The sequence below is a fragment of the Acipenser ruthenus genome, chromosome 30 (assembly GCF_902713425.1).
Source record: "Acipenser ruthenus chromosome 30, fAciRut3.2 maternal haplotype, whole genome shotgun sequence".
Taxonomy (NCBI): domain Eukaryota; kingdom Metazoa; phylum Chordata; class Actinopteri; order Acipenseriformes; family Acipenseridae; genus Acipenser; species Acipenser ruthenus.
The window spans coordinates 4,051,242-4,074,778 of record NC_081218.1 but is presented as its reverse complement, the minus strand read 5'-3'; the positions used below and the strand labels follow the sequence as shown (position 1 = coordinate 4,074,778).

At 41.9% G+C, this 23,537-nt stretch overlaps 2 protein-coding genes across 3 annotated transcripts in view; both read right to left on the bottom strand.

Moving 5' to 3' along the window:
* Positions 1-184: 184 nt before the first annotated feature.
* On the bottom strand, positions 185-8,480 carry LOC117435703 (cyclin-P-like). Of its 2 annotated transcripts, none has more exons than XM_059004637.1 (9): positions 8,277-8,480; positions 7,137-7,268; positions 5,782-5,866; positions 5,130-5,284; positions 3,666-3,764; positions 3,027-3,182; positions 2,578-2,736; positions 1,497-1,675; positions 185-1,142 (listed from the first exon to the last, which is right to left on the bottom strand). In XM_059004637.1, the coding sequence occupies exons 1-9, from the start codon at positions 8,337-8,339 to the stop codon at positions 977-979; spliced, it is 1,194 nt and encodes a 397-aa protein (XP_058860620.1). In that variant the 5' UTR covers positions 8,340-8,480; the 3' UTR covers positions 185-976. The 2 variants fall into 2 exon arrangements, with proteins under 2 accessions (XP_058860620.1, XP_033914959.2); XM_034059068.3 differs by having other exon boundaries at positions 5,782-5,869; positions 8,277-8,479.
* A 5,463-nt stretch (positions 8,481-13,943) lies between these two features.
* The window catches only part of LOC117397139 (RAC-beta serine/threonine-protein kinase-like), a gene marked incomplete at its 5' end in the record, with an annotated part of 44,443 nt that continues 34,849 nt past the window's right edge, over positions 13,944-23,537 (bottom strand). The window contains 8 exon segments of the mRNA XM_033995706.3: positions 13,944-15,651; positions 16,395-16,497; positions 17,209-17,296; positions 18,061-18,275; positions 18,917-19,045; positions 19,190-19,312; positions 19,517-19,585; positions 22,503-22,568. Coding sequence (XP_033851597.1) covers positions 15,572-15,651; positions 16,395-16,497; positions 17,209-17,296; positions 18,061-18,275; positions 18,917-19,045; positions 19,190-19,312; positions 19,517-19,585; positions 22,503-22,568 — 873 coding nt within the window. The 3' untranslated portion in view covers positions 13,944-15,571.

The following is a 23,537-nucleotide window of genomic DNA, read 5'->3' as shown; positions in this document are numbered from 1 at the left end:
GGAATTTCAAAAGCCATGCAAAGAGTGCGTAGAGAACATATCTGTTATTGGATGAACACAGAAAAAGTCTTTTTTCAGAAAACTTTTACTCGTTTGCTGAAGTTGCCAGACCAGCACAATATGTGAAAGAACAAGAAGTTGCAGTTTTTATTTTATATGTTGCTAATGTTCTAGATCCTACGACGGTACTTCACCTGGTAGGTTATTCAATGCATCTATAACCCGTGTAAAAACGTCCCTCTCCATTGATACACTCTCACCCTACTCTGTGCTAAATGTAGAGCAGTGACTTGGGGTAACTATAACATTTGGGATTTCATAAACTTCACTGAAATTCCCTCTTTTCAGCCTAGTTCCTCTTCTCTGGAAAATCAAACCACACCAAAACATCAGGGCGTACACCAGTCTCTTTTAATGACATTTTAATAACATTCTATAAAATACTCTTTATTTTCACAATTCTAAAACAATGTTTATTTCTAGGCAGGTTATACAACAATGATAACTTAAAAACATAAATATTTACATTATAAACCAACAATTGCACCAAAAATGTTATTCACAATATCAAATACTATTTATATATATTATTTGAATGACTTCCGTTGACCGTTCGTTTAATTACTGTACTTATTAGCACTATTTCCAACAGAGATTTCAAACCATCGTCGTGTCCAACAGCATTTTGGGTATTTACTTCAGCCGAGAAGCGCAGTGCGTTTCGATTTTATATCACTGCCAATTTCACACAGACCTCACAAGAGAAGTTAAATCTGTGGTCCTTTTTCTGTGCATCCGATTTATTTTGTGGACCTGCTTGAAACTTGTTGCGTTCAAAAGCTGGCAGTCTAAAATCACAATTAAAGACACTTGTTTGATTTGACCTAAATTTGATCTTGTCCTTGGTTTCCGGCAGCGAGATAAGACAACTATTGCATGGAGAACCTATTCACTGCTGTGAGTGTGGCGTGGTCGGCTACACACAGTCCAGAAGGTATCGTGAGCAGAGGACGGTGGAGTTGATGCTGACCTCCATTCTCTCAGGGGCGGAGTACTTCATGAATGTGGCTCGAGTCTCAGAGTTTTCTGCACAGAGGGCTGCTCTGGCCATGCACCGCTTGATCCTGCAGAGCGCCGATTCACTGAAACAAAAGGCGTTCGGAAAAGCATGCATTCAAGATTACTGGCAAGTTCTCAAATGTTGTTTCGTCCAATTGTACCCCCGTTTTTCACCCCAATTTAGAATAACCAATTATGATCCCTCACAGCAGCAATACCCCAGCTTGGGTGAACTGAAGGTCAGTGGGTGTCCTCTCATCCCTGAGCCAATTGTCCCTTTACACCCAGGAGCTCCACAACGGGTGTCGGCGAGCTACCGGCTCCTGGAGCACAAAGACCAGTCCTGCATGTGTCCGCCTGAGCTCAACAGCAGCCTGGCCAGTAGGGGGTGCTGTAGAATGATGGGTCCCCGTTCCCCTCTCCCAACCCTCTCTTACCTGACGCTGTAAAGGCTCACAGCTCTGGTCCAGGCCTCCTCAGCCCCTGGGGAGCTCCTCTCCTGCAGTACCCTCCTCGCCAGACAGAGGGCAGCAGCAGCTAACTGGGCTGGCTCGCACACGATGCACTCTATATTCATCAGAGTCAGTTCCAGGAAGTACTTGGCCAGATGCAGCACCTTTGAACAAACAAGGGGCCTCAGTAACAAGCACATTTCAATGTTGATGTTTAGACTATATTACAACTGTATTGAGAAGGGGTCATACATATTGCTGTTATTTTTATAAAGAGGCAACACATTTGAACAAATATAATTGCACTTTGCAATTTAACGGTATGTCATATTAAAGTGTTATTAAAACTGTGATTCATGTCACTATTCACTAAATATTTTCATGTAAAGTGTAGCTTTTAATAATTCTGACCATTTTTAAAGTTTTAAACAGTTTGCTATATTTTTACAATTTTATGGTAACCAGTTTAAAATAAAAAACTTTGATATACAGGGTGTTCAATGATTAAAGCCGTGAACCCTCCCTTTAATTTAAGAACTTCTCGCGTGTGCAGTAAAGGCGAGATCTGCTTTATTCATTGTCTACCAATCTCCCGTGACAATGGCTCTATGAGCTGAACTGTCCCAGCATGCCCTTTGTCCTTTGACAAAGTCTTTATTCCAAAAGTTTAGAGATGGCATTTTAGATCCCAGGGGATATTTGCATTCAGCCTACAGGAGAATGGTGGTGAAACCTCAGGAACCCTAAATCCTCATATTTTGGATTTTATCTGGTAGTCAAGCAGATCCTTTGATTTAACTGGAACAACCTTAAAAAGGTAAGAAACACACCTTAATGAATCACTGCATGGTCCCACAGTCTGGACACTAAGAACCACACCTTACAATAATCAGAGTTGACACGAGTAGAGTTTGATTGGTAGTGCAGCCACATTGTCATCATGTGCTACAGTCCATTTTCCAGAACACAACCATGTTCCACTGATTCTCACAAACAAATACCAAGGGTGCAGGTACACAAGCGGCTGTTCCTGCACAGGTCTACGGGAGGGGCCTCTCTCGCTCACCTGCTGGCTGCACTGGGACACGGTGTGGACGATGTAGAGGAAGTGGAGGGGCTGGGAGTAGGAGAGGTCAAACTTGAGGCAGGTCAGAACCTTGCGTTCCATTCTCAGCAGCTGCTTCCTGGTGAAGCAGTTCTCCATGAGGAAGCAGAGCTCCGTTGACTGCCAGGAAATACAACACCAACAGCCGTGACTTAATTTCTCACCAGGGTCAGCGGGGCTACTCGGCCTCTAGCCTGAATTATTGCTGTTGGAAAGCCCTTGAAAACAAGCTTTAGTGATAATGTTATCTGTCTAGGTCATTGCCTACATGGGAAGTAGTCAATGGGCAATTTTACCATCTTAATTTTTTCACCACCTGGGTCACCCGAGGTGTGCAGTCCATTTAAGCATTTCCTTTGTTACAGCTTGTTTCTTAATGCACTCTAGTGTGTCAGCCTGGCGTGCCCTACCTCTGGAAACAGACACTCCTCCTTCTTGCAGGCCACGAAGAGACAGGCCATTCCCAGCAGCTGGAAGGTGGGGATGTTGACTTTAGACAGACGCATGGAGCTGTTCAGCAGGTGAACACAGAGGTACAGGGTCTCCTCCGTACATCTGAACGATTCCTGAACAAGACGACAAGGGCTCAGTAACATCAGTATACCGCACATGAAAAATAGGATGCGTGTCTTTACCAAGTTTCTTCATCAGCGCACAAGCAGTTCTCTAGCTCTTTGGATAACAATGCTGGTGTATTAAGAGGAATGAAAAAAGTGGGTAGTATCCCCAGTTAATGTATTAAGTGACTTAATTTAATAACGTATCTTTAAGCTAGATCTAATTTTGGAATCTTGTACCTGTATGAGCCAGTCCACCAGTATAGCCTGCATGCACGTGTATGAGCCAGTCCACCAGTATAGCCTGCATGGACACTTACATGCACCTGTATGAGCCAGTCCACCAGTATAGCCTGCATGCACCTGTATGAGCCAGTCCACCAGTATAGCCTGCATGCACCTGTATGAGCCAGTCCACCAGTATAGCCTGCATGGACACTTACATGCACCTGTATGAGGCAGTCCACCAGTATAGCCTGCATGGACACTTACATGCACCTGTGTGAGCCAGTCCACCAGTATAGCCCGCATGTAGTCTGTGAACCCCCTGGGGAGTTCGGAGCTCTTAAATGCACAGCTCGACTGCTTCCGCTGCAAGAGAGGAAACACACAATCAAACCAGGCAGGGTTAGAAACCCACCAGCCCTGCAACTAGTCAGGTTCCTGCTAAATCTGCCCTGACCTGACTGTGCTCATCACAGCATGAGGAAGTCTCACCTTGGTTGGAGGTTTACTATTTGGAATTTGTCATGCAGTTACAGGCTAGGAACAATTTATATAGGGGCCCGATTGCTCAAATAAAAAAAAAACATTTAACAAATTAAGTTCTGAAACTCAGGACTGGGTGCAGGGCTAGTGCAAGTTTCTGTCATGACAGATTATAAAATGCATTGGACAGCAAATTAAGACAAGTCTAATGGTTTTGCCTATATTCACACTGAACCCAGATTAAGAGGCAAAAGGATCTTGTATGAATTCTTTTGGGCACCCCAATTGACCGAGTGCACAGTTTCTAACTATTTGGGTCTGAGAGGTAATGTAGTCCTCTGGGCCTTACCATCACCCTGTAATCCGCCCTGCCCTCACCATCACGCCCACGCTACTCCACTACTCCGCTCGCTCCACTGGCTCCCGATCACCGCTCGCATCCAGTTCAAGACTCTTGTACTAGCCTACAGATGCCTTGATCAGACTGCACCCAGCTACCTCCAGACCCTCATCTCTCCCTACACCCCCACTCGACCTCTCCGCTCTGCCTGCACTAGAAGACTAGCTCTACCTCCGCTACGCTCCCCTGCCTCCCGAGCCCGCTCCTTCTCCACCCTTGCTCCGCAGTGGTGGAACGACCTTCCTACAGATGTCAGGACTGCCCAGTCCCTGACCACATTCCGGCGCCTCCTTAAGACTCACCTCTTCAAACAGCACCTGTAGAACTCCTCTGTTGTATCCTGGGACACTATCACCCTTCATTTAAATATGTTTTATTTTGCTCTTATCTGCCCCCTATTTTACTGCATTTAATCCTGTACCTCAGAATATTGTTATCTGCCAAGTGTTTAATCTGTAGTATTTTGTACTTAATCATATCCTGATGTAACTATCACTATTTAATCATATCCTGATGTAACTTTCACTATTATCTGCTGTATTATTGAATTGTGGTTTGTCACACTTGAGAATTATTGTATTTCTTGTTCTTATTGTATGACTTATATTGTAACACTTGAATGTATTTGCTTGCGATTGTAAGTCGCCCTGGATAAGGGCGTCTGCTAAGAAATAAATAATAATAATAATAATAATAATAATAATAATAATCATGGCTGAGAAGAGTCTCTTCCTGTAACCCGCCCTGCCCTTACCATCATGGCTGAGAAGAGTCCCTCCCTGTAACCCGCCCTGCCCTCACCATCATGGCTGAGAAGAGTCCCTCCCTGTAACCCGCCCTGCCCTCACCATCATGGCTGAGAAGATGTCCCAGGAGTATTCCCTCTCGTAGCTCAACCCCAGTGTGACCATGGCCTCTTCCAGCGCTCTCAGCAGGGGGCGGGGCACTGGGGCGAGGCCGACACTGCGCAGCCGGCTGAGCTGCTCCTCACCGTCGGAAAGCTCTGAAAGGAAAATCAGCAATCAGGGGCTCGACACTCCAGCAGCATTCATATTCACAACACTGCACTGACATGGCAAAACACTGTCTGCAAGACGGGAATTTAGCCTACAATTGGCAGACTAAAATGAAATATTTACTATGGAAGTTGTTTCACCTTTAAAGGAATACTTAAGAGGGTATATTTGCAGAAATGCACTTATCAAATCATATCAAATCCTATGCACTTGTGCAATTTAGTTCATTTTATTTAATCCCCCTCCCCCCTCTCCTCCTCCTCCTCCATTTTTTGTAATGCAAGTACCATCTTTGGCATGTTATGATGTGATAAATACTCATAGCGATACCAATTAAAAATGGCACACACAACATAGCGTCATTTTTTCCCTCCATACGTGCTGATCACATGTAGTCTTACACAGTAAATATAAAAGAACACCCAGCACTATCCCGGGCTTGCCCATTTAAAGCACACATTCCCTCACACACAGCAGGAAGTACCTGCTTGACTCCGGCAGATCTTTAGATTCTCCACGCTTTCTGCCGCGACATCATCGATCCCACCACAGATCCCCAGCCTCCGCCTCTGCTGGTGGAAGTTGTAAGAAAGCGCTTAAAGTAAATATCGATACTCCAGATGAGGTACGCATGTATTGTTCTGTCTCTTCTTGACCATTTGAACTCCATAGCATCCAACCACCATTCTGTGCAGACCAGAGTCACATGCAGAGCTCTTCAAGACCGCATCCAGTTTGACAAGAAATACAAGCTCTGACAGAGCACAATGTTTCAAGTTTGTTTTTGAACAGCACTGTGATATAGTAATTTAAACATTAACACAAAAAAAACTTCCCTTGTTTAGGTATATGGACTAGAGTCAGGAGTTTGAACATCTGCTCAGAACAAACTGACCTCACTTCTCATCACAGCATGATGAAATCATGTTTAAGTCAGGCTTGCTAATAGGAGTTGTTCGTGCAGCTGTAACAATTCAATGTATTTAAACATCAATCTCCTGCAACCTGCTCATTTAAATGTACCTGACTGAGGGTGGCTCTGAAACCCAGCACTGGCTGTAGGTTGACTGCACATTTCCAGCCATGCACGTCCATAATTCAAGATGTATAAACTTGTACACCCTTGTTAGTTAGCAAAGCTACACTTAGACACTTGATTTTCTACAAATTTAGCAAAATCTGTAAACCACTGAAAAAGTTAAAACATTTAGAATTTGTGCAATTAAACTCACACAATGCGCTCCATTTATTACGCAATACATAATGTAACAACGTAAACTGTTTAATAAACAAAAACAAATTAACTAACTGAACTAACCGATTGGCCAATACCTGCAAGTTTAGTGACTGACGAAATCTTTAGCAGTATGAACTAAACTGGATCATGCACACGTTTCAACTTCACATTCCTAGTGGACGTTTGTACGAAAAATAATAAAAAAAATGGGGGGGGAAATGGGGGAACATTTAGAAAAAAATGACAGCAAGAGTGGAGTTCTAGTGTTGCGTGATTTTCATATTCAATGCTGCAGAGTGAATACCTTTATTCAGTGTTGTGTATATTTCACTTAAGGATAGCCATAACAAGCCACTTTGAAGAACTAACCATCCATCCAACTGAAAAGAATTTCCCTGCCCATCCATTCTCTGTACCTCAAGCCTGCCCAGGACATGAAGGACATGTCCAGTATCTATCGAGTAAGACACCAAACTTATAACATGTCCCACAAGACCCCAGCACATCTCTACCTCCGACAGAGGGCTTCTGTTTATGGCTTTTGTGATTCTCCAATAAAGTGCAGTTTAAACGGTTACAGGCTCTTGAACCCTCCCCTCTACCTTTCTTCTCTCTGTCTCCGGCTTCCTGCGGATCTTCATCTCCTCCTCCTCCTCGTCAGGCTGCTGTCTCCGATCCTTGGACACTTGGCAGATATTGCCCCAGCTTTTCAGTGGTACTCTCTTCTCTTCTGGCTATAAAACAAAGCAAGTGGATCTGTAGGGTTTCCTGTTAACGTCCAAGGCTCTGAATTAGGAGTGTTGGCGGTTTAGAGTCGTCCAGGCGTTCACAATGTTACATGAACACCAGCAATAAGCAAGAACAATCCAGGGGCTTGTCTCAGTGTTTACATAGAAACAAGTGTACTGTGTTTCTAACATGTTTTCCAGATTTAAAATATTAATAATGACTCGTTACAAAACTGTTATAACCTGTTTTGCAAATAGTTTCCTCTTAATTACGATTAGAGAGAGAGAGAGAGAGAGAGAGAGGTGTTTTTACATTTATCAATGTAACAAAACTAGTCTCAATCAAGTTTCGGGAAAAAAGAACTAAAGTGAACTTGTTTCACAATCAACGCTTTTCCAAGAGTTTAACTGGGTCGGCTCAAAAAAAAAAAAAAAAAAAAAAAAAAAAAAAAAAAAAAACACACACACACGTGATCAAAAATAAACCCCAAAAACGAACTGAGGTGTACGGTCAGTATACAGATTACATTCTAATCGTGTCCAAAACCTTCCCGGGAATACGGGTTTGGGGTTTGACAACTAAAATATAATCCAGATTTCTACACACTGCTTTACCATATTCGGCAATTAATAGTTCGACAATACGGATACCAAGTAGCCGAAAAATAAAAGCGAACAACGGGCCTGTGTGATTCACGTTCGTGTCTTGAATGATATGCAAGACGTTTATCATGATTATTAAACCATAACAGCACTAGCCCGCCCTCATGCAACTGTTTAGGTGCTAAATCTTGGGACACAACTCTTGTTGACTGCAGTATTTTGTCTGTTTCAGTGGAACTATGCACGAACAAAAAGTGATATTGTTTGCTCCGAACCAAGTTGTCACCGCTAACTACTCCAGTAGCTTACCTGGATGGATAAACTACTGTATATACAAAAGTTACATGTAAATTCAACGACGTTTTCAAAGGGACTGAGCCCAGCCGCAAAAAAGACTTTAATTACAGTTACCTTTCTATAGAGGTCGAGTGTTGCTCTCGCATCGCAGTAAGTGGCCCGTGCCATGGCTTGCATTTCGCTACAGCAAAACGGTCGATCCTACCCGGTTCGGAGCGAAATAGCAACTCCAAAGCGTACCAATACTTACGAACGCCAAAAAAAAGAGAGAAAACCTAACACGCCAACCCCTCCCCTTTCCCACACAGGTTTAACTAAAATCACGAACCCAGGTTTTAATGGTTTAATTGATAGCAAGTAATTGAAGAGACGACCTGTCAATCAAACCATATACGTCACTGAACTACGTTCAAAAAACAAATCTTAGTAATTTAAGGGTGCCGATACGAGGGGTGTTTTTATTTTTCAAAATCACCGCAATCACATTTTTTTTCTTTCACACAAATCACAAACCCTATTGATAAATTTAAGACTATACTGTTTATGCAACTCTGTATTAAAAACTGCCAGCAAGCCCCCTCTCCGCTCAACAACAAACACAGGGGGGGCTGGGGGTCGCCTGGATTACGTTTCGGGGGGTCAGGGGTGCTGGTGATGGATCGAGATTTTTCCACATGGCTGATGTTTTTTTTTTTATTGTCCCACGTAGTTGAATAATTCATTTCGGCTCTCTCCCTTTGACACCTGCTACCCACCACAGAAAAAGGCAGGCACCTGTTGTTAATTGCAGCAGTAGGTAGTTATTCACGATCTCCTGTAGTTCAGCAAAACAAACTCTTACTAATACTGTTTACAGACCCAAAGTTTGTTTAACCCTACACTAGCTTCAATACCTTTTAGACTATACAAGATCCTACAGCACGTTTCATTTGTGTTAAACTGGGAGGTGAATGCATCATCCAGGAGTCCAAGACTGGAGATGCATAGCCCTGCAGTACAGCGAGCTGCTGCTGTATTTGCTACTGAATCCATAACTATTAAACACTCAATAGGGTTACATTTAGAAGTACTAAAAGAAACGCTTGTCTTTGAGTTTCTTTGAGTATTTCTGTATTTGCTATTTGTGAAGTGTTGCATTTCCACTGTTGTTCCTTGAAATCGCTTTGACAAAACATATGCCAGTAAAGATTTTTAGAGTTAGAATTTAAGAGAGAGAGAGAGAGAGGGAGAAGGTTTAACACTGGGGTGACCATGTTGCTCCAGGACAGTTTGGTGCGGTTCAGTTTGTAAATCACATTGCTATGCATGCTGGTACCTGTAGTTCTGTTTAATAATGGAAGATACAGGTAAAATGCACCAGAATACATGTAATAGGATGAGTTAAAAACATGAACTGTACCTCACTGCCCAGTGAATCTGGAGGAACGTGGTCACCCTACACAACAGAGTTCATCACAGATCTAAAAACTTGAACTGTACCGCACTGTCCAGTGAATCTGGAGGAACGTGGTCACCCTACACAACAGAGTTCATCACAGATATAAACACTTGAACTGTACCTCACTGCCCAGTGAATCTGGAGGAACGTGGTCACCCTACACAACAGAGTTCATCACAGATCTAAAAACTTGAACTGTACCTCACTGCCCAGTGAATCTGGAGGAACGTGGTCACCCTACACAACAGAGTTCATCACAGATCTAAAAACTTGAACTGTACCTCACTGCCCAGTGAATCTGGAGGAACGTGGTCACTCTACACAACAGAGTTCATCACAGATCTAAAAACTTGAACTGTACCTCACTGCCCAGTGAATCTGGAGGAACGTGGTCACTCTACACAACAGAGTTCATCACAGATCTAAAAACTTGAACTGTACCGCACTGTCCAGTGAATCTGGAGGAACGTGGTCACCCTACACAACAGAGTTCATCACAGATATAAACACTTGAACTGTACCTCACTGCCCAGTGAATCTGGAGGAACGTGGTCACCCTACACAACAGAGTTCATCACAGATATAAACACTTGAACTGTACCTCACTGCCCAGTGAATCTGGAGGAACGTGGTCACCCTACACAACAGAGTTCATCACAGATCTAAAAACTTGAACTGTAACTCACTGCCCAGTGAATCTGGAGGAACGTGGTCACCCTACACAACAGAGTTCATCACAGATCTAAAAACTTGAACTGTACCTCACTGCCCAGTGAATCTGGAGGAACGTGGTCACTCTACACAACAGAGTTCATCACAGATCTAAAAACTTGAACTGTACCTCACTGCCCAGTGAATCTGGAGGAACGTGGTCACCCTACACAACAGAGTTCATCACAGATCTAAAAACTTGAACTGTACCTCACTGCCCAGTGAATCTGGAGGAACGTGGTCACCCTACACAACAGAGTTCATCACAGATCTAAAAACTTGAACTGTACCTCACTGCCCAGTGAATCTGGAGGAACGTGGTCACCCTACACAACAGAGTTCATCACAGATCTAAAAACTTGAACTGTACCTCACTGCCCAGTGAATCTGGAGGAACGTGGTCACCCTACACAACAGAGTTCATCACAGATTTTTAAGTAAAGACACACATAAAAAAGTTTCATCTGATCAACCTGCCCCTTGCCTGGCTAGGAAGCAGCTGGGTTACTTCAGAGCATTTTACAGCACTGTGAAATGGAGCTGGGTTACATCACACTGATATTTTTAGGTTTAACCCCAGGATGGCCATGGAGAGTTTTATCCTGTAAGGGTACAGTCTGATTCAATAAACACGAAACATTTCGTATTAAAGCTAGTTAAAATAGTTGCAGCTACTAACAAAACAATTTTGCTTCATAAAGTCGAATGAAACTGCTGACTTTTGCAATATCATTTTGTAGTTTCTTCGATTACATGTTAATTATGTATCAATCCTAAAGTGAAGTGTGGCTTGCGAACACAGGGTTGTTTCACCTAGCTGAGTACCAGATATCGGGCCACATTTTCAAAACGTTTACTCCTATCTTTAATTAACTCCAGTTTTTTTTGTAGCACAACAGTTGTTTCATTCTAGTTTTATCGAATAAGCAGCTTTCATTCTCCTCCAGCAGCAGGAGTTAACTAAACACTTTGAAAATATGGCCATCATGTTTTACAATGAAAATACATGTTTGCTCAGGTTTTGCAAGTGAAGTAGAAACACGTTGATTTCATTCAGCTGTTCAGTGTTAGGGGTTGATCCTGCAGGTAGATAGTTTTTTTGTTCTTTTTTTTTCTATTTGTGAATGGAGTGCTCCTGTAAGTTGAGAGATAATGGCTTTTACCAGTCTGTATTGTGCATGCTTTTGGGAATTACACTAATGTCCACGGGGGGGTGTTATCGTGAGACCAGCAAATTTGTTTCCCCAGAGACTGGAGTAGCTTTTCCCCCAGGCTTCCAGAGATGAAAGGCAGAAAACCTACCTCACAAAATATCAGCTTACAGGTTTCCTCAACTATTCGTGCCAATTTCTACACCTTTGCACAGCTCCTTGTAACACATAAATACAAACTGCTCTGCTGCTATATAGTAGAAACCAGAAAGGGAAATCTGAAAATATATACAAGACAGGGATAATCACTTTGATGATATCACCAGCTGCATTGTGTAATTTTAATGATTAGACATATGTTCATACTCCTTAATGTATTTTTATTTACATTTAAGATTAGTTTAGGCAACTGTATAAAACAGATTAGCCCAGTTAGAAAATTCTAGGTTCAGGTGCAGTTTAGGTTGTTAAGTTGAGCATTATCTACCCTTGATAGTTTAAAATCAGTGCAGAAATCAGGACCAGAGGAGACAGACTCAGCACAGAGGGAAGGAGACACTTGTTCACAGAGTGGTGAGAGTGTGGAATGTGTTACCCAGCCATGCTGTTCATGCTGAATCATGGGATCAATCAGCTACTAGGAGCTGGTCAAGCGTAGATGGGTGGAATGGCCTCCTCTCGTTCATAAATGCTCTTATGTTCTGAAGAAAGGAATTGCAGGGTCTTCTCAATTGTTCTTGAAGTCAGAAAACAGGTACATTGAATGCAGAAATACAAAAAGAAATGTGCAAAATACTGATATATGGCAGTATTTTCTATTGGGATTATAGTTTTGGGGAATTGTTATGCTGTGGCGTCCCTATTCCAGAGGATAAGGGACAATAAGATGGAAAATTTGTCTACAAAAAAAATACATTTGAATTGTGCAATTGTTTCAGCTTTAATGGGACTACCATAGAGTAGATTGGCAGAACTTGTCAACTGCCACATTTTGTGTTTTTTTCTTATGCAGCGAATCCTATATTGGCCTTGATTTTGCTCATTTTAAGGTCATTTTTTCAAAGTTTGCATTTATTTTTTAATGTGAGCTGCATCTTTAAAAAACCTCAAGTGTGTTGTTCAGCATTATGTGATTTTATACATATTAACAGGTGAGAAGGTTTAAACGGTGACATTAAAAAAATGGATGTAAAGTATGAAATATTACCTTAAATAAGTGGTCTTACATAGGATTCAATACAACTCTGTCTGTCTCTGGTAGTCTCAATTCCCGTTACAGACCTTGTCCTTTTTAATTTAAGGGTTACTTGGGTTTGATTTTATTTACATATATTTACATTTAGATGCATATGGCGGCGTCTCCTCCATTGGTGGGAGGGGGGCTTTGGGATAGTTTTCTCCATGTGGTAGATGGCGTTGACAAAGGTCAAGTTTCCACCTGCTAGACTGGACATGGATTTTAAATCAGACTCATTAATTTCCATCAGCAGCAGATCGAGATCAAAATCATCCGACTGCAGAATGGAATTGTTTTCTTTTCTTACGGATCCCTCACCCTTTTATGATGTTTGCAGTATCATTAGGAGTAGTTCATATTGCAATAACTGAAGCATTGTGTTTTTTTCGTTAAGATTTTCAGTGATAGTTTCCTTTTCCAATAGGCTGCTCTTCTGTTTTATTTGCCTGTGGCCAAAAGCTTTGCATCATCTAGAATTTTAGGATTGAGGCAAATTTATATTATATATATATAAAAATAATGTGGGTGGGTGTAAACCTAATTGCGATCTTTAATTTACATCACGTAATCGAATAAACTGCTCAATGATATCTCAAAAGTCTACAGGAAGCCACAATAGTACAGTATTCCATGTTAGATATTGAAATGTCACATTGTCAGTTTTTCATTAAGTATATGGAAAACTACAACGCGGTATGTGATTCAATAGGTTAATGTAGCATTATTCAGCAGATTTTATTCGACTTCATGAAGCAAAATTTGTTAATTCTATAGGGTGATGCAACGCTTTTGGCCATAGCTGTATGTAAATCCCTGTAGGCACACGAGGAGACTGTGATTCAACAGACCTATATGAGCTGTGCGAGAGTTGTGTGCAACTATTCAGCAACAATCATGGGAAAGCAGTGATCTCAGTGACTTCACAAGGGGCATGATAGTGGGTGCATGAGCAATCAGCCCTTAACACAGGGGCTGCAGTATCTTTGTAACACTAGATAACCCACTTCCACTCCATCAGTGAGGCAGCTGAACACTGTGGGCTCTGCAGCCCATTCTCTGGGGTTCGTAGCCAGTGTACAAGGTCAGTTGATAGGTTTGGTTAATGTAGTTCTATCAGTTTATATATAGGGTTACTCTGTTGATTTCTCAGTAGCTCACAAAATGCTACAATAAATCACTCGCCTTTTAACATCATTATTTTTGAGCCGACTCTAGTTCTTTAATGAACAATCAGAAAACCTGCAAACTGTGCAACTCAATGCGATCAAATCAATTTATTATTTCCTCCTGACTGTCAGCTGACCAAATGCAGCCGGGGTAGAGAAATCCAAGCTTGGGGAAATCACAGCAAATGAAACGGCTGTCAGTCATACCTGACTCTTTCCTACTGACTTTGGATACCAGTATCTCCACCCCTCAATCACAGCAGCTCAGCTGGTCAGACACGACTCTGAAAGTGGTGAAACCTCAGGGTTCATAGTGTTGCAATGAAGAACCTCAGTTAAATCAGTGATTTATCACAGCCTAGTTATATACTGCAAACAGTAGAGCAAGGCTCAAACGATCTTGCCACAAACTTCACCTCTTTACAAAAAAAAAGAGCACAAAAGATTGGACAAAAGACTTTCTAAAAATGTGTTCAGTCAGCATCATCATTTACTGAAACAGAATTTCTATATAATAATGTGTAATAATAAAGGTCTATCAGGTAGAAGAACCAGGCTTTTTATCTTAAATCAGAGCCATGTAACAGAGGCTCCCATGATCCAAGTTCCCGTGCACTCGTGATGCACTTAAAGAAAGCTTGAATAAACTTCTGAGAAAGGTGTCCACAGCATAGTGGATTGAGTATTTTACAATGCCCCCCTCCTTCCCCACCCCACACAGAAGAACCGTATTAACATCTCTTGCAATATTAGCATAAAGATACATTCGTGACTGCAAACTGTCACATTCATATACATCAGACCGCTTCTCTTTTTTCTCTTTTTACTACTAGCTTTTAATATTCAATTAAAAAATAATTCTTGCTGTCCATTTACTTCCATAACCTTCTGTGCATGTTCCTGTGCCAGACCTTGATGACAGTCCAGTTGTTTTACATTCTCCAGTGGAAGTCGGGACACCAGCCCCTTTTGAAACCACCACACTAGGACGTGCCTGACTTGCAACAGCAGGTGGTTATAACTGATATCAAAGCCCGTTTACAGAACAGGAAGGAAGTGTAAAAAAGGGGATCGTCTTTTCTGCCTAAATGGTGTCTGATATTTTACAGAAAACAAAACAAAGTCTGTAGTTTTATGATTAAGTTTCGCACCCTCTACGGGCCACATTGCAAACACGCCATTATTGTGAATCACAAGTAAAAATCGGGAATCAATAAAAAGGGATGTTAAGCCCACCCTCTTATTTATTTATTTTTTTACCTTGAGTGCGAAAAAAAAAAAAAAAAAAAAAAAAAAAAGCGGCTATACAAAACCTTCCCTTCGTTGTGACATCACTCTGAGCGTGCCAAGTAAGAACAGTTCAACACTATTGGTAACAGCTGCTTTCCAAAAAGAGCACTTGTATCGCAGACTATGGCTTAAAACGGTGTAACATTCAGAAACATTAAAAAAAGAAAGGACTTTTCCTCTTAAACAAGAAAAGAAAGAAAAAAAGAGTTCAGGTAGGGTTTCTCAATGGATTCCTGCAGTCTCTGGGATGAGTGTGAGTGTGTGTGTGTGTGTGTGTATTGTTCTCTTTTGGGTTTGTTTTTAGTGTAGAACCCGATTAAGGCAGGGCTATGGGCGTTGCTGTCCCGTGAATTGGACCAGTCAATGCGTCTTGTCTTCTGTTCTTGTTGCTTCGTCGAGTTTCTCTCCCCTCCTGGTCACTCTCGTATACTGGCAGAGTAGGAAAACTGAGGGAAATGTGTCCGCTGAGTGGGGTCTTCAGAGTCCAGGCTGTCATCTGCAAAACAACAAACAAGCAGGTCAGAAACACACACAACCAGCAGGAAGCCAACAAACCTACAGAAGCACATGTACACTGCTTGTCCAGCTCCTAGTCGCTGATTGATCTCAGAACTTTGTTAAGTTGGGTCTTAAAGGATCCTGATGATTCAGCAGCAACAACATGACTAGGTATCCCATTCTCATCTATGTTAAGAAGTGTCTCCTACCCTCCTCTTAATTTCATTTCCACTATTGGCTAACGTTGTCAACTCCTTTTAAGATTAAGGGCATCAATCTTATTATTCAAAGTCTTATTATTAATTAGTCATTTAGCAGACGCCTTTATCCGAAGCGACTTACAGAGACTAGGAGGTGCACTATGCATCAACAACTGCTGCTGGAAGGACGGAGCACAAGGAGGTTAAGTGACTTGCTCAGGATCACACACAGTGAGTCAGTGGCTGGGATTAAACTGGGAACCTCCTGGTAACAAGCCCCTTTCTTTAACCACTGGACCATCAAGCCTCCTATATGCTCTTGGCCACACAAATGATACAGTAAATCAAATCTGTTATAATTTGCCTCTCAGCAGATGGACAGAGTGTGTGCTGGTCTCTAAACCTGAAGACACTCCCTACCTCCTGACTGTGTCCAGCACATCAGCAATTTGTACAAGAGATGACATTTCCAAGGAAACACACTGGGGCTGTTGTCCGTTTCTTGTCAGCGAGAAGCATCACGGCATGGAACGGTACTCACATTTGTCTGGGGGGGTGACTGTAATCGTCTGCGCTGTGAATTCATCATCGAAGTATCTCGTATCGGTTTCCGACGTCACCTGGGGCTTGAAAGGGGGGACAAGCTGGAGGTGGAAAGAAAACAAGAGAATCCGCGAATCAGAACGATCTCTTCAGGAAGCGTCTATTGAATAAGATCGTAAGAACATTTACAAACGAGAGGAGGCCGTGCTCAAGAGAACTTGAGATGAATTATTTCAAACCCAATTAGACAGTTTAAAATACAGTCTTCACACCAGTTTATGGAATATGTTCTTGTAAGAAATGTCCATGCAAAGATGATCAAATCCATTGACACCTCTGCAAGGTTAATTTCTTATACAAAACCAGCACATACATTCCACCTAAAGGGGCTTTATCAATACGGAGTGGAGCCCACATCACCCAGTAAAATAAAAATGTTAGTCAATAAAAAGGGATGTTAAGCCCTTTGTCATTGAACTGAAGTTTCTTTTAACGTTTCTAAATGTTTACTCAAATTCAGACAAGCTGTTCTGAAGATAACCTATCCGGACACATTCAAGACCTGTAATCAAATCAATAGTATGATGGGCTATAGCCATAGATAAAGCCAATTTAGAGCATACACTATGCTCGCCTGGTTCCTAGTAGCTAATGGTTCCTAACAGCTGATAACCTGGTCAAGTTGATTCTTAAAGGATCCAAGGGATTCATCATCAACATGACTAGGTAACCCATTGGTAAACGCTGCTTAATTCACAAGCTCCCAAGTGTGAGAGAGGAAAGCAGAGACAGGAATGCATTAAAGCCATTACCTTCTTCTGCAGTACGTCCTGCCAGTTAATGGCAGTGAAGAACTTGTGGGTCATCACATCCTTAGCATCATCCGGCCCGCCTCCCAACCTGCAGAGACACTGCAATATTACAGCAAAGACAATCCTGAAACCAACACCTCTTATTAGCATGAGCAGCATCAATGAACCCCCTTTAATTGTGTAAAGAGATTTGGGTTCTTCACTTGTGCTTTTCAGTCTACAATGCTAATTCTATATGTGCTAAAGAATGTCCTTAGCAGATCTCATCACAAGTCAATAAGCAATGCTCTATATGTAAAGAGATAAATCACACATTGGCAATCAACCAATACAATCCTATTGTAGAAGAGATGGCATCTCTTATACAATCGAAGACACCCTGCACACGACATATTCACTTGTACTCGTGCACCCCGAGCTGGGGATTCAAATACATTTTGCCAGAGAGCAGGATGTGAACCCCCCACCTCCCGAGTCAAGGTCTCTCTTCACTGCGCTACGATAGCTGGCTTTGATGGGTCCTCAGAGCGCAGTCTCCACAGCACTTCAAATGGGCAGCAGTGGCTCTCTCCCTGAAGGGTAGTGATGGGGTAAGTGGATCTCTCTCTGAAGGGTAGTGATGGGGTAAGTGGATCTCTCTCTGTAGGGTAGTGATGATGGGGTGAGTGGCTCTCTCTCTGAAGGGTAGTGATGATGGGGTGAGTGACTCTCCCTGAAGGGTAGTGATGATGGGGTGAGTGGCTCTCTCCCTGAAGGGTAGTGATGATGGGGTGAGTGGATCTCTCCCTGAAGGGTAGTGATGATGGGGTGAGTGACTCTCTCCCTGAAGGGCAGTGATGGGGTCAGTGTTACCTCTGCTTGGGGTCCTTCTTGAGCAGTCCTGCCAGCAATGCCCTGGCCTCGGGGGAGAGGTTGCGTGGGAATCTGATCTCCTCCATGAGGATGAGCTCAAAAAGGCGCTCGTGGTCTTGGTTGTAGAAGGGCAGCCGGCCGCACATCATCTCATACATGACCACGCCCAGCCCCCACCAGTCCACTGCACGCCCATAGTCATTGTCCTCTAGCACCTGGGAGACACAGCCACGCACAGGGATTTACACACACCCAGGGTTTAGTGCCACACACACACACACACACACACACAGAGCGTTTACAGAACCACACACACAGCCACAGCATTTACAGAGCTGCAGAACTGCCCCCCCCCCCCCCCCCCCAACACACACAGGACTTTACACACTCCCAGTGTTTACAGTGTTGGATAAACCCATTGATAATTTCTTTGGTTATTTGAAAAATGTACAAATACCGCCTATTTGGTACTGTAATTTAAACATTTGTTTTACCTAATCTAGTTTTCATTGGCTTTTTAAAAATGTTTTAAAATGAACTCTTTGTTCAGGCATTCTTAGTATATCTAATTACACGTCTTCCGTAGACTATAACTTGAAGAAACATGCCGATACAGTTTGTTTATGGTTACATACTGTATAGCTCTGCTTTTCATTTGTCCAAGTACGACAAGCAAATACAGAACACCTTTTTTTATTATTAAAAACTGGATTTGTATTGTCTTGAATAGACGAGACCGGTTCTGTCAACATTAATCCGTGAATATTTAATTGAAAGTGCCAAGCTCCCAGATATTCAATACTATGTCTGCAGGACGAGGGTCCGCTCTCACACGCACACACAGACACGCACACACCTCAGGTGCCAGGTATTCGGGGGTCCCGCAGAACGTCTTCATGGTGGCCCCGTCAGTGATGCCCTCCTTGCAAAGCCCGAAGTCTGTGATCTTGATGTGGCCGTCTTTATCCAGCATTAGGTTCTCCAGCTGTGCAGGGACAGGCTGGTTTAGTCTTGAAGCTCAATTAATCAGAGCATGGCACAGATCCGTTTCTATGATACGGAATTTAATACAAGAACTATAAAACACCAAAGCTCTAAAATTCCAGGGCAAAGACCAAGCTTTGCTCACCTTCAGGTCCCTGTAGACCACGTTCCTGGAGTGCAGATACTCCAGAGCAGACACGATCTCAGCACCATAGAACCGGGCTCGCTCCTCCGTGAACACACGGTCCCGGGACAGGTGGAAAAACAGCTGCACAGAGGGGGAGAGAGCAAACAAATAAACAGCTGGAGACGGGGAATCAGTGAAGCACTTTGAGCAGCCTGAACAACTGAAGTTCATTGAAAATGTTAAAACAGTGCGTTGGTTGTGTTGTGCTGAGGAGCGCACTGTGGGAGACACTGCCCCTGTTAAACAGTGTATTAGTTACTGTTGTGCTGAGGATCGCTAGCTCACCTCTCCTCCGTTGGCGTACTCCATCACGAAGCACAGCCGGTCGTGCGTCTGGAAAGCATACTTTAGTGTCTGCAAAGAAACAGACATGTGATTCAGTGCAGGGATCGGGGAGGCAGACCTACACCCACTACACTGTAGAGATACTTGACAGCAGTGTGGATCTCTCTCTGCAGTCACCATTATGCAACCTTTTCACCATTACTTTCTAGAGTAAAACTACTAATATGAGCAAGAAACAACTGCCAAAGAAAAGGTGCATCTAGAAAATCTGAGATTATTTTTAAATAATGCTGGGATACTACAAGACCAACATTGCTAGAAAATGTATTCCGTGGCAAATGACCAAGTTCGTATTTGTTCATATAATTAGAAATAAGGAGTGTCATAAAAATATGATAAATGACATCACTCTCCTTCCTTTAGCAGGTGATGGAATACCAAGTTCATTTTACTACTGAGAGGTTTGTTTTACTGTAATATGGTATGAATTATATTTTTATTTTAGAGCCAATTGAAAATGAAAGAATGTTGGAATAGTAGTTTAAATGTTAAAATATCTGAACATGAATACATTTGTGAATGCACACGACGAACACACCCAAACAATTTACTTTATTTTCCTTTTTTTTTTTTTGTTTGTTTGTTTTTGTTGAGTTAACTTGTGTTTTTTCATCCTTTTATAAATTGCACTGATAATAATTTGAAGTACAAAGTGTGAGAAGCTTTCCCTTCAGTTCAGTGACATTTGCGGGATCAATAAAGATGAAGCATGTCACGGTATACACTCCCTGCCAGGGCTGACGCAAAATGAACCCAAGCTGACCCTTATAACCTTCAGCACAGCCAGCAGTGCTGGGGTGAATATGGGCTTTGCATGCTTGAATATTCTTTCAACATTTTAAAGAATATTAAAATATTCTTCAACTTTGACTCAGCTGGAAAACACAAGTAATTTGTGCCATGCTACAGTAAATAAAAAAAATCTCTGAAACAACAAACCCAGTACCCCATCAAATCACCTATTAAATAAAACACTTTCTGTACTTCATTTATGCATTGGTTTCATTTTTTTCATATTAATTTATAAATTCACATTTATATGAATGAATACAAACATGCCATTTTTGTAACAATGCATTTCAAGCAGTGTTTATGCAAACAATTGTCATGGAAATATATACATGTCTCTCGACATGCTAAAGATCAGCCACTGCCTCCAGGGATATGCACCCTCAGCAAAGACCATACAAGCAGCATGAGGACTAGCGAGGGGCCAACCCCTCCCACCCAGTGTCTGCCTGCAAGTGCAGAAGCACACAGCTTCCTCATTCAAACGAACGACTGAAATAACCCTGAGTCAGTTCCCAGAAAAACAGTGACGCTCTCTTTTTCCATCTCTCTCCGTGACTAACACAGATCTGTCCCCATTACTTTCACAGTTTAATCTACCATTTGTAAAAACAAAAAAACAAACAAAAAAAAAACAGTCCTTGAATCACTCTAAAAAGCATGCACAGAGAATGACTCTCTCTCTAACAAAGAGATCCATGGCAAAAAGATCCAGTTTGGAATTTTTAGATCCTGTTTGGAATTTTTAGATCCTGTTTGGAATTAAAAGCTGTATTGGCAGCAGAGTACTGTCCAGTTTCTGCTTCAGCATGATGTCGTACAAGACATTTACAAAGGAGGAGGCGCTTTGGCCCATCAGTGCTCGTCTTAAATCTCAAAATGTGTGCCTGGTTGGTTCTTCAAGAATCGACAGCATAGCTTAATAACCCATTCCATGCCCTCACCACTCTGAGTACAGAAACGTGTCCTCCCCTCTGTCCTAGTAAACAAGTAGCGGGTTCTGAAAAATACAGCGTTCTACATCCCTACGTGTTGCTACAACTGTTCAAATTATTATTATTATTATTATTATTTAGCAGACGCCCTTATCCAGGGCGACTTACAATTGTTACAAGATGTCACATTATTTTTTACATACAATTACATTATTTTTTACACATTATTTTTACATACAATTACCCATTTATACAGTTGGGTTTTTACTGGAGCAATCTAGGTAAAGTACCTTGCTCAAGGGCACAGCAGCAGTGTCCCCCACCTGGGATTTAACCCACGACCCTCTGGTCAAGAGTCCAGAGCCCAAACCACTACTCCACACTGCTGCCCCAAATAAATCCACCTGTAATTTCTCTTTTCAATGTTAACATCCTGACAATTTTGTACACTTATAAAAAGTCTGTGGTAATGCTCTTTTCAAAATTCTCACTGACTCTAGTGTAGTTCTTTTATCTAGACACAACACTAACAAACCACTTCCTGTGCAGCAGGTACTACAACCCCACCTGATGCTCAAACCCACTTCCAGTGCTACAGTGAAAGCCAGGGGTCCCAGTAATAGCTGTTGCACAGATAATAAAACTGCCAAAAAATATATAGTATGAGGAACTATGATGTGCAGTACAAGAAAACAACAAGTATATCAGTAAAATACAGCCCACCCAATCAGTATCATGAAATAGTTGATGACACACATCAACAGTATGTACAGAAGTAGTGTCGTAGCATCGACAGTAGCATTGAAGAACAATTGCCAATGAAATGTTTCATTACAATTTGATATATGCAAAAACATTAGTGTGACAGAGATGGACGGATGTACGGAAAGCTACCCACCTATATCCCTGAATCCGATACTCAATGCATTATGTTAAATAATGTTAATAACGTTTCATGACAATAGGATAAGAAGTTCTCCAGACATATACCAAAAATGTATAGTGACATACAGATGTATGGACAGACAGACAACCCTGTATATCCCAGAATATTATGCTAAATAATATTAATAACGTTTCATGACAGATAAGCGGTTCTGCAGATATTTAAAGAAGTGTGTGAACGATCACCTCCACTCCACACCTTTGGTTATTTTATTTCAAGCCCTCAGATGCACGTCTCTTAAAACACATCTACTCACAGTTAGAAAGGGGTGCCTCGTGTTCTGTAGCACTCTGCTCTCAGTGACTGTGTGAGCGACTTCATCCTGGACGGAAGAGACAAGAGACATCCCATTAGAACACAGAAATCAATCACAGACATTCGAAACGAACAAAACAGCACCGCTACACCAGAAAATATTGCCCACTTAAGATCGCACCGAATCCACCATTCGTATCCTCTCATGCTTTTCTTTTTCCATAGTTTTTCCATGCAATCTTCCCTTCCATAGCCAGAGCAATTAAACCACTAAAACACTAACTGGTTCAGGAGATGCAACATGAACAAGGAGGAAGGACAGGGCTAATCTACCACACACCTGTGGTGTGTCTCTCAGAAAACACTGAGCCAAGAAAGACGAAACTTTATATCTGAGGTAAATATTGAACCGAGAGATGAACTTCTACCATTTGACAGGCATTAGGACCCTGGCTGTCTCAGTCCTGATGGAATGATCTTTACAGGAAATACTCAACCAGCAGAAACCAAAAAACATTTACAGACAAATGTAAAGTCTTTTGGAGGACCAGTAAATACCAGCACATACAGGTTAACAGATCAGTGCAAATTCTGATGACAGAATTCATGTCCAAAGGTTTTACATTTTGAGGAAAATTAAGCACAGGTATGGCGTTTTATTCTTTAGTGCTGGGACTAAATATTCTTTGGATATTATTTAATTTTGAATTAGCTGGAAAACAAAAGTAAAATTTGTATGACGCGACACTAGGAAATCTAGGAGTAAAACAAATGTAATTATTAATAAAAGGAGAGAAACACTTTCCTGTACAGAACAGTGCGTGTTGTTATTTCAGACATCACATATGCATTGGTTTCCTTTGCAGCTTTTTGATCCAGTCATTGAGATGGATCCTCTTATGTGAACAAATACGAACATTGTCAGCACTATTATTCTTTAGATGATTATATGTCACTATTATGTGAACAAACACTCTTTCTAGCAGCATTACTAGGAAATAACCAAACACCCACCACAGAGTCACAGCTCACTACA

Excerpts from the sequence above, each read along its gene's own strand:
- LOC117435703 (XM_034059068.3), bottom strand. The coding sequence starts at position 8,339 with ATGCAAGCCATGGCACGGGCCACTTACTGCGATGCGAGAGCAACACTC. Across the intron at positions 5,285-5,781 it reads GATCTGCCGGAGTCAAGCAG|AGCTTTCCGACGGTGAGGAG; the intron begins GTACTTCCTGCT and ends TTTTCCTTTCAG. Across the intron at positions 1,676-2,577 it reads TGTCCCAGTGCAGCCAGCAG|GTGCTGCATCTGGCCAAGTA; the intron begins GTGAGCGAGAGA and ends GTTTGTTCAAAG.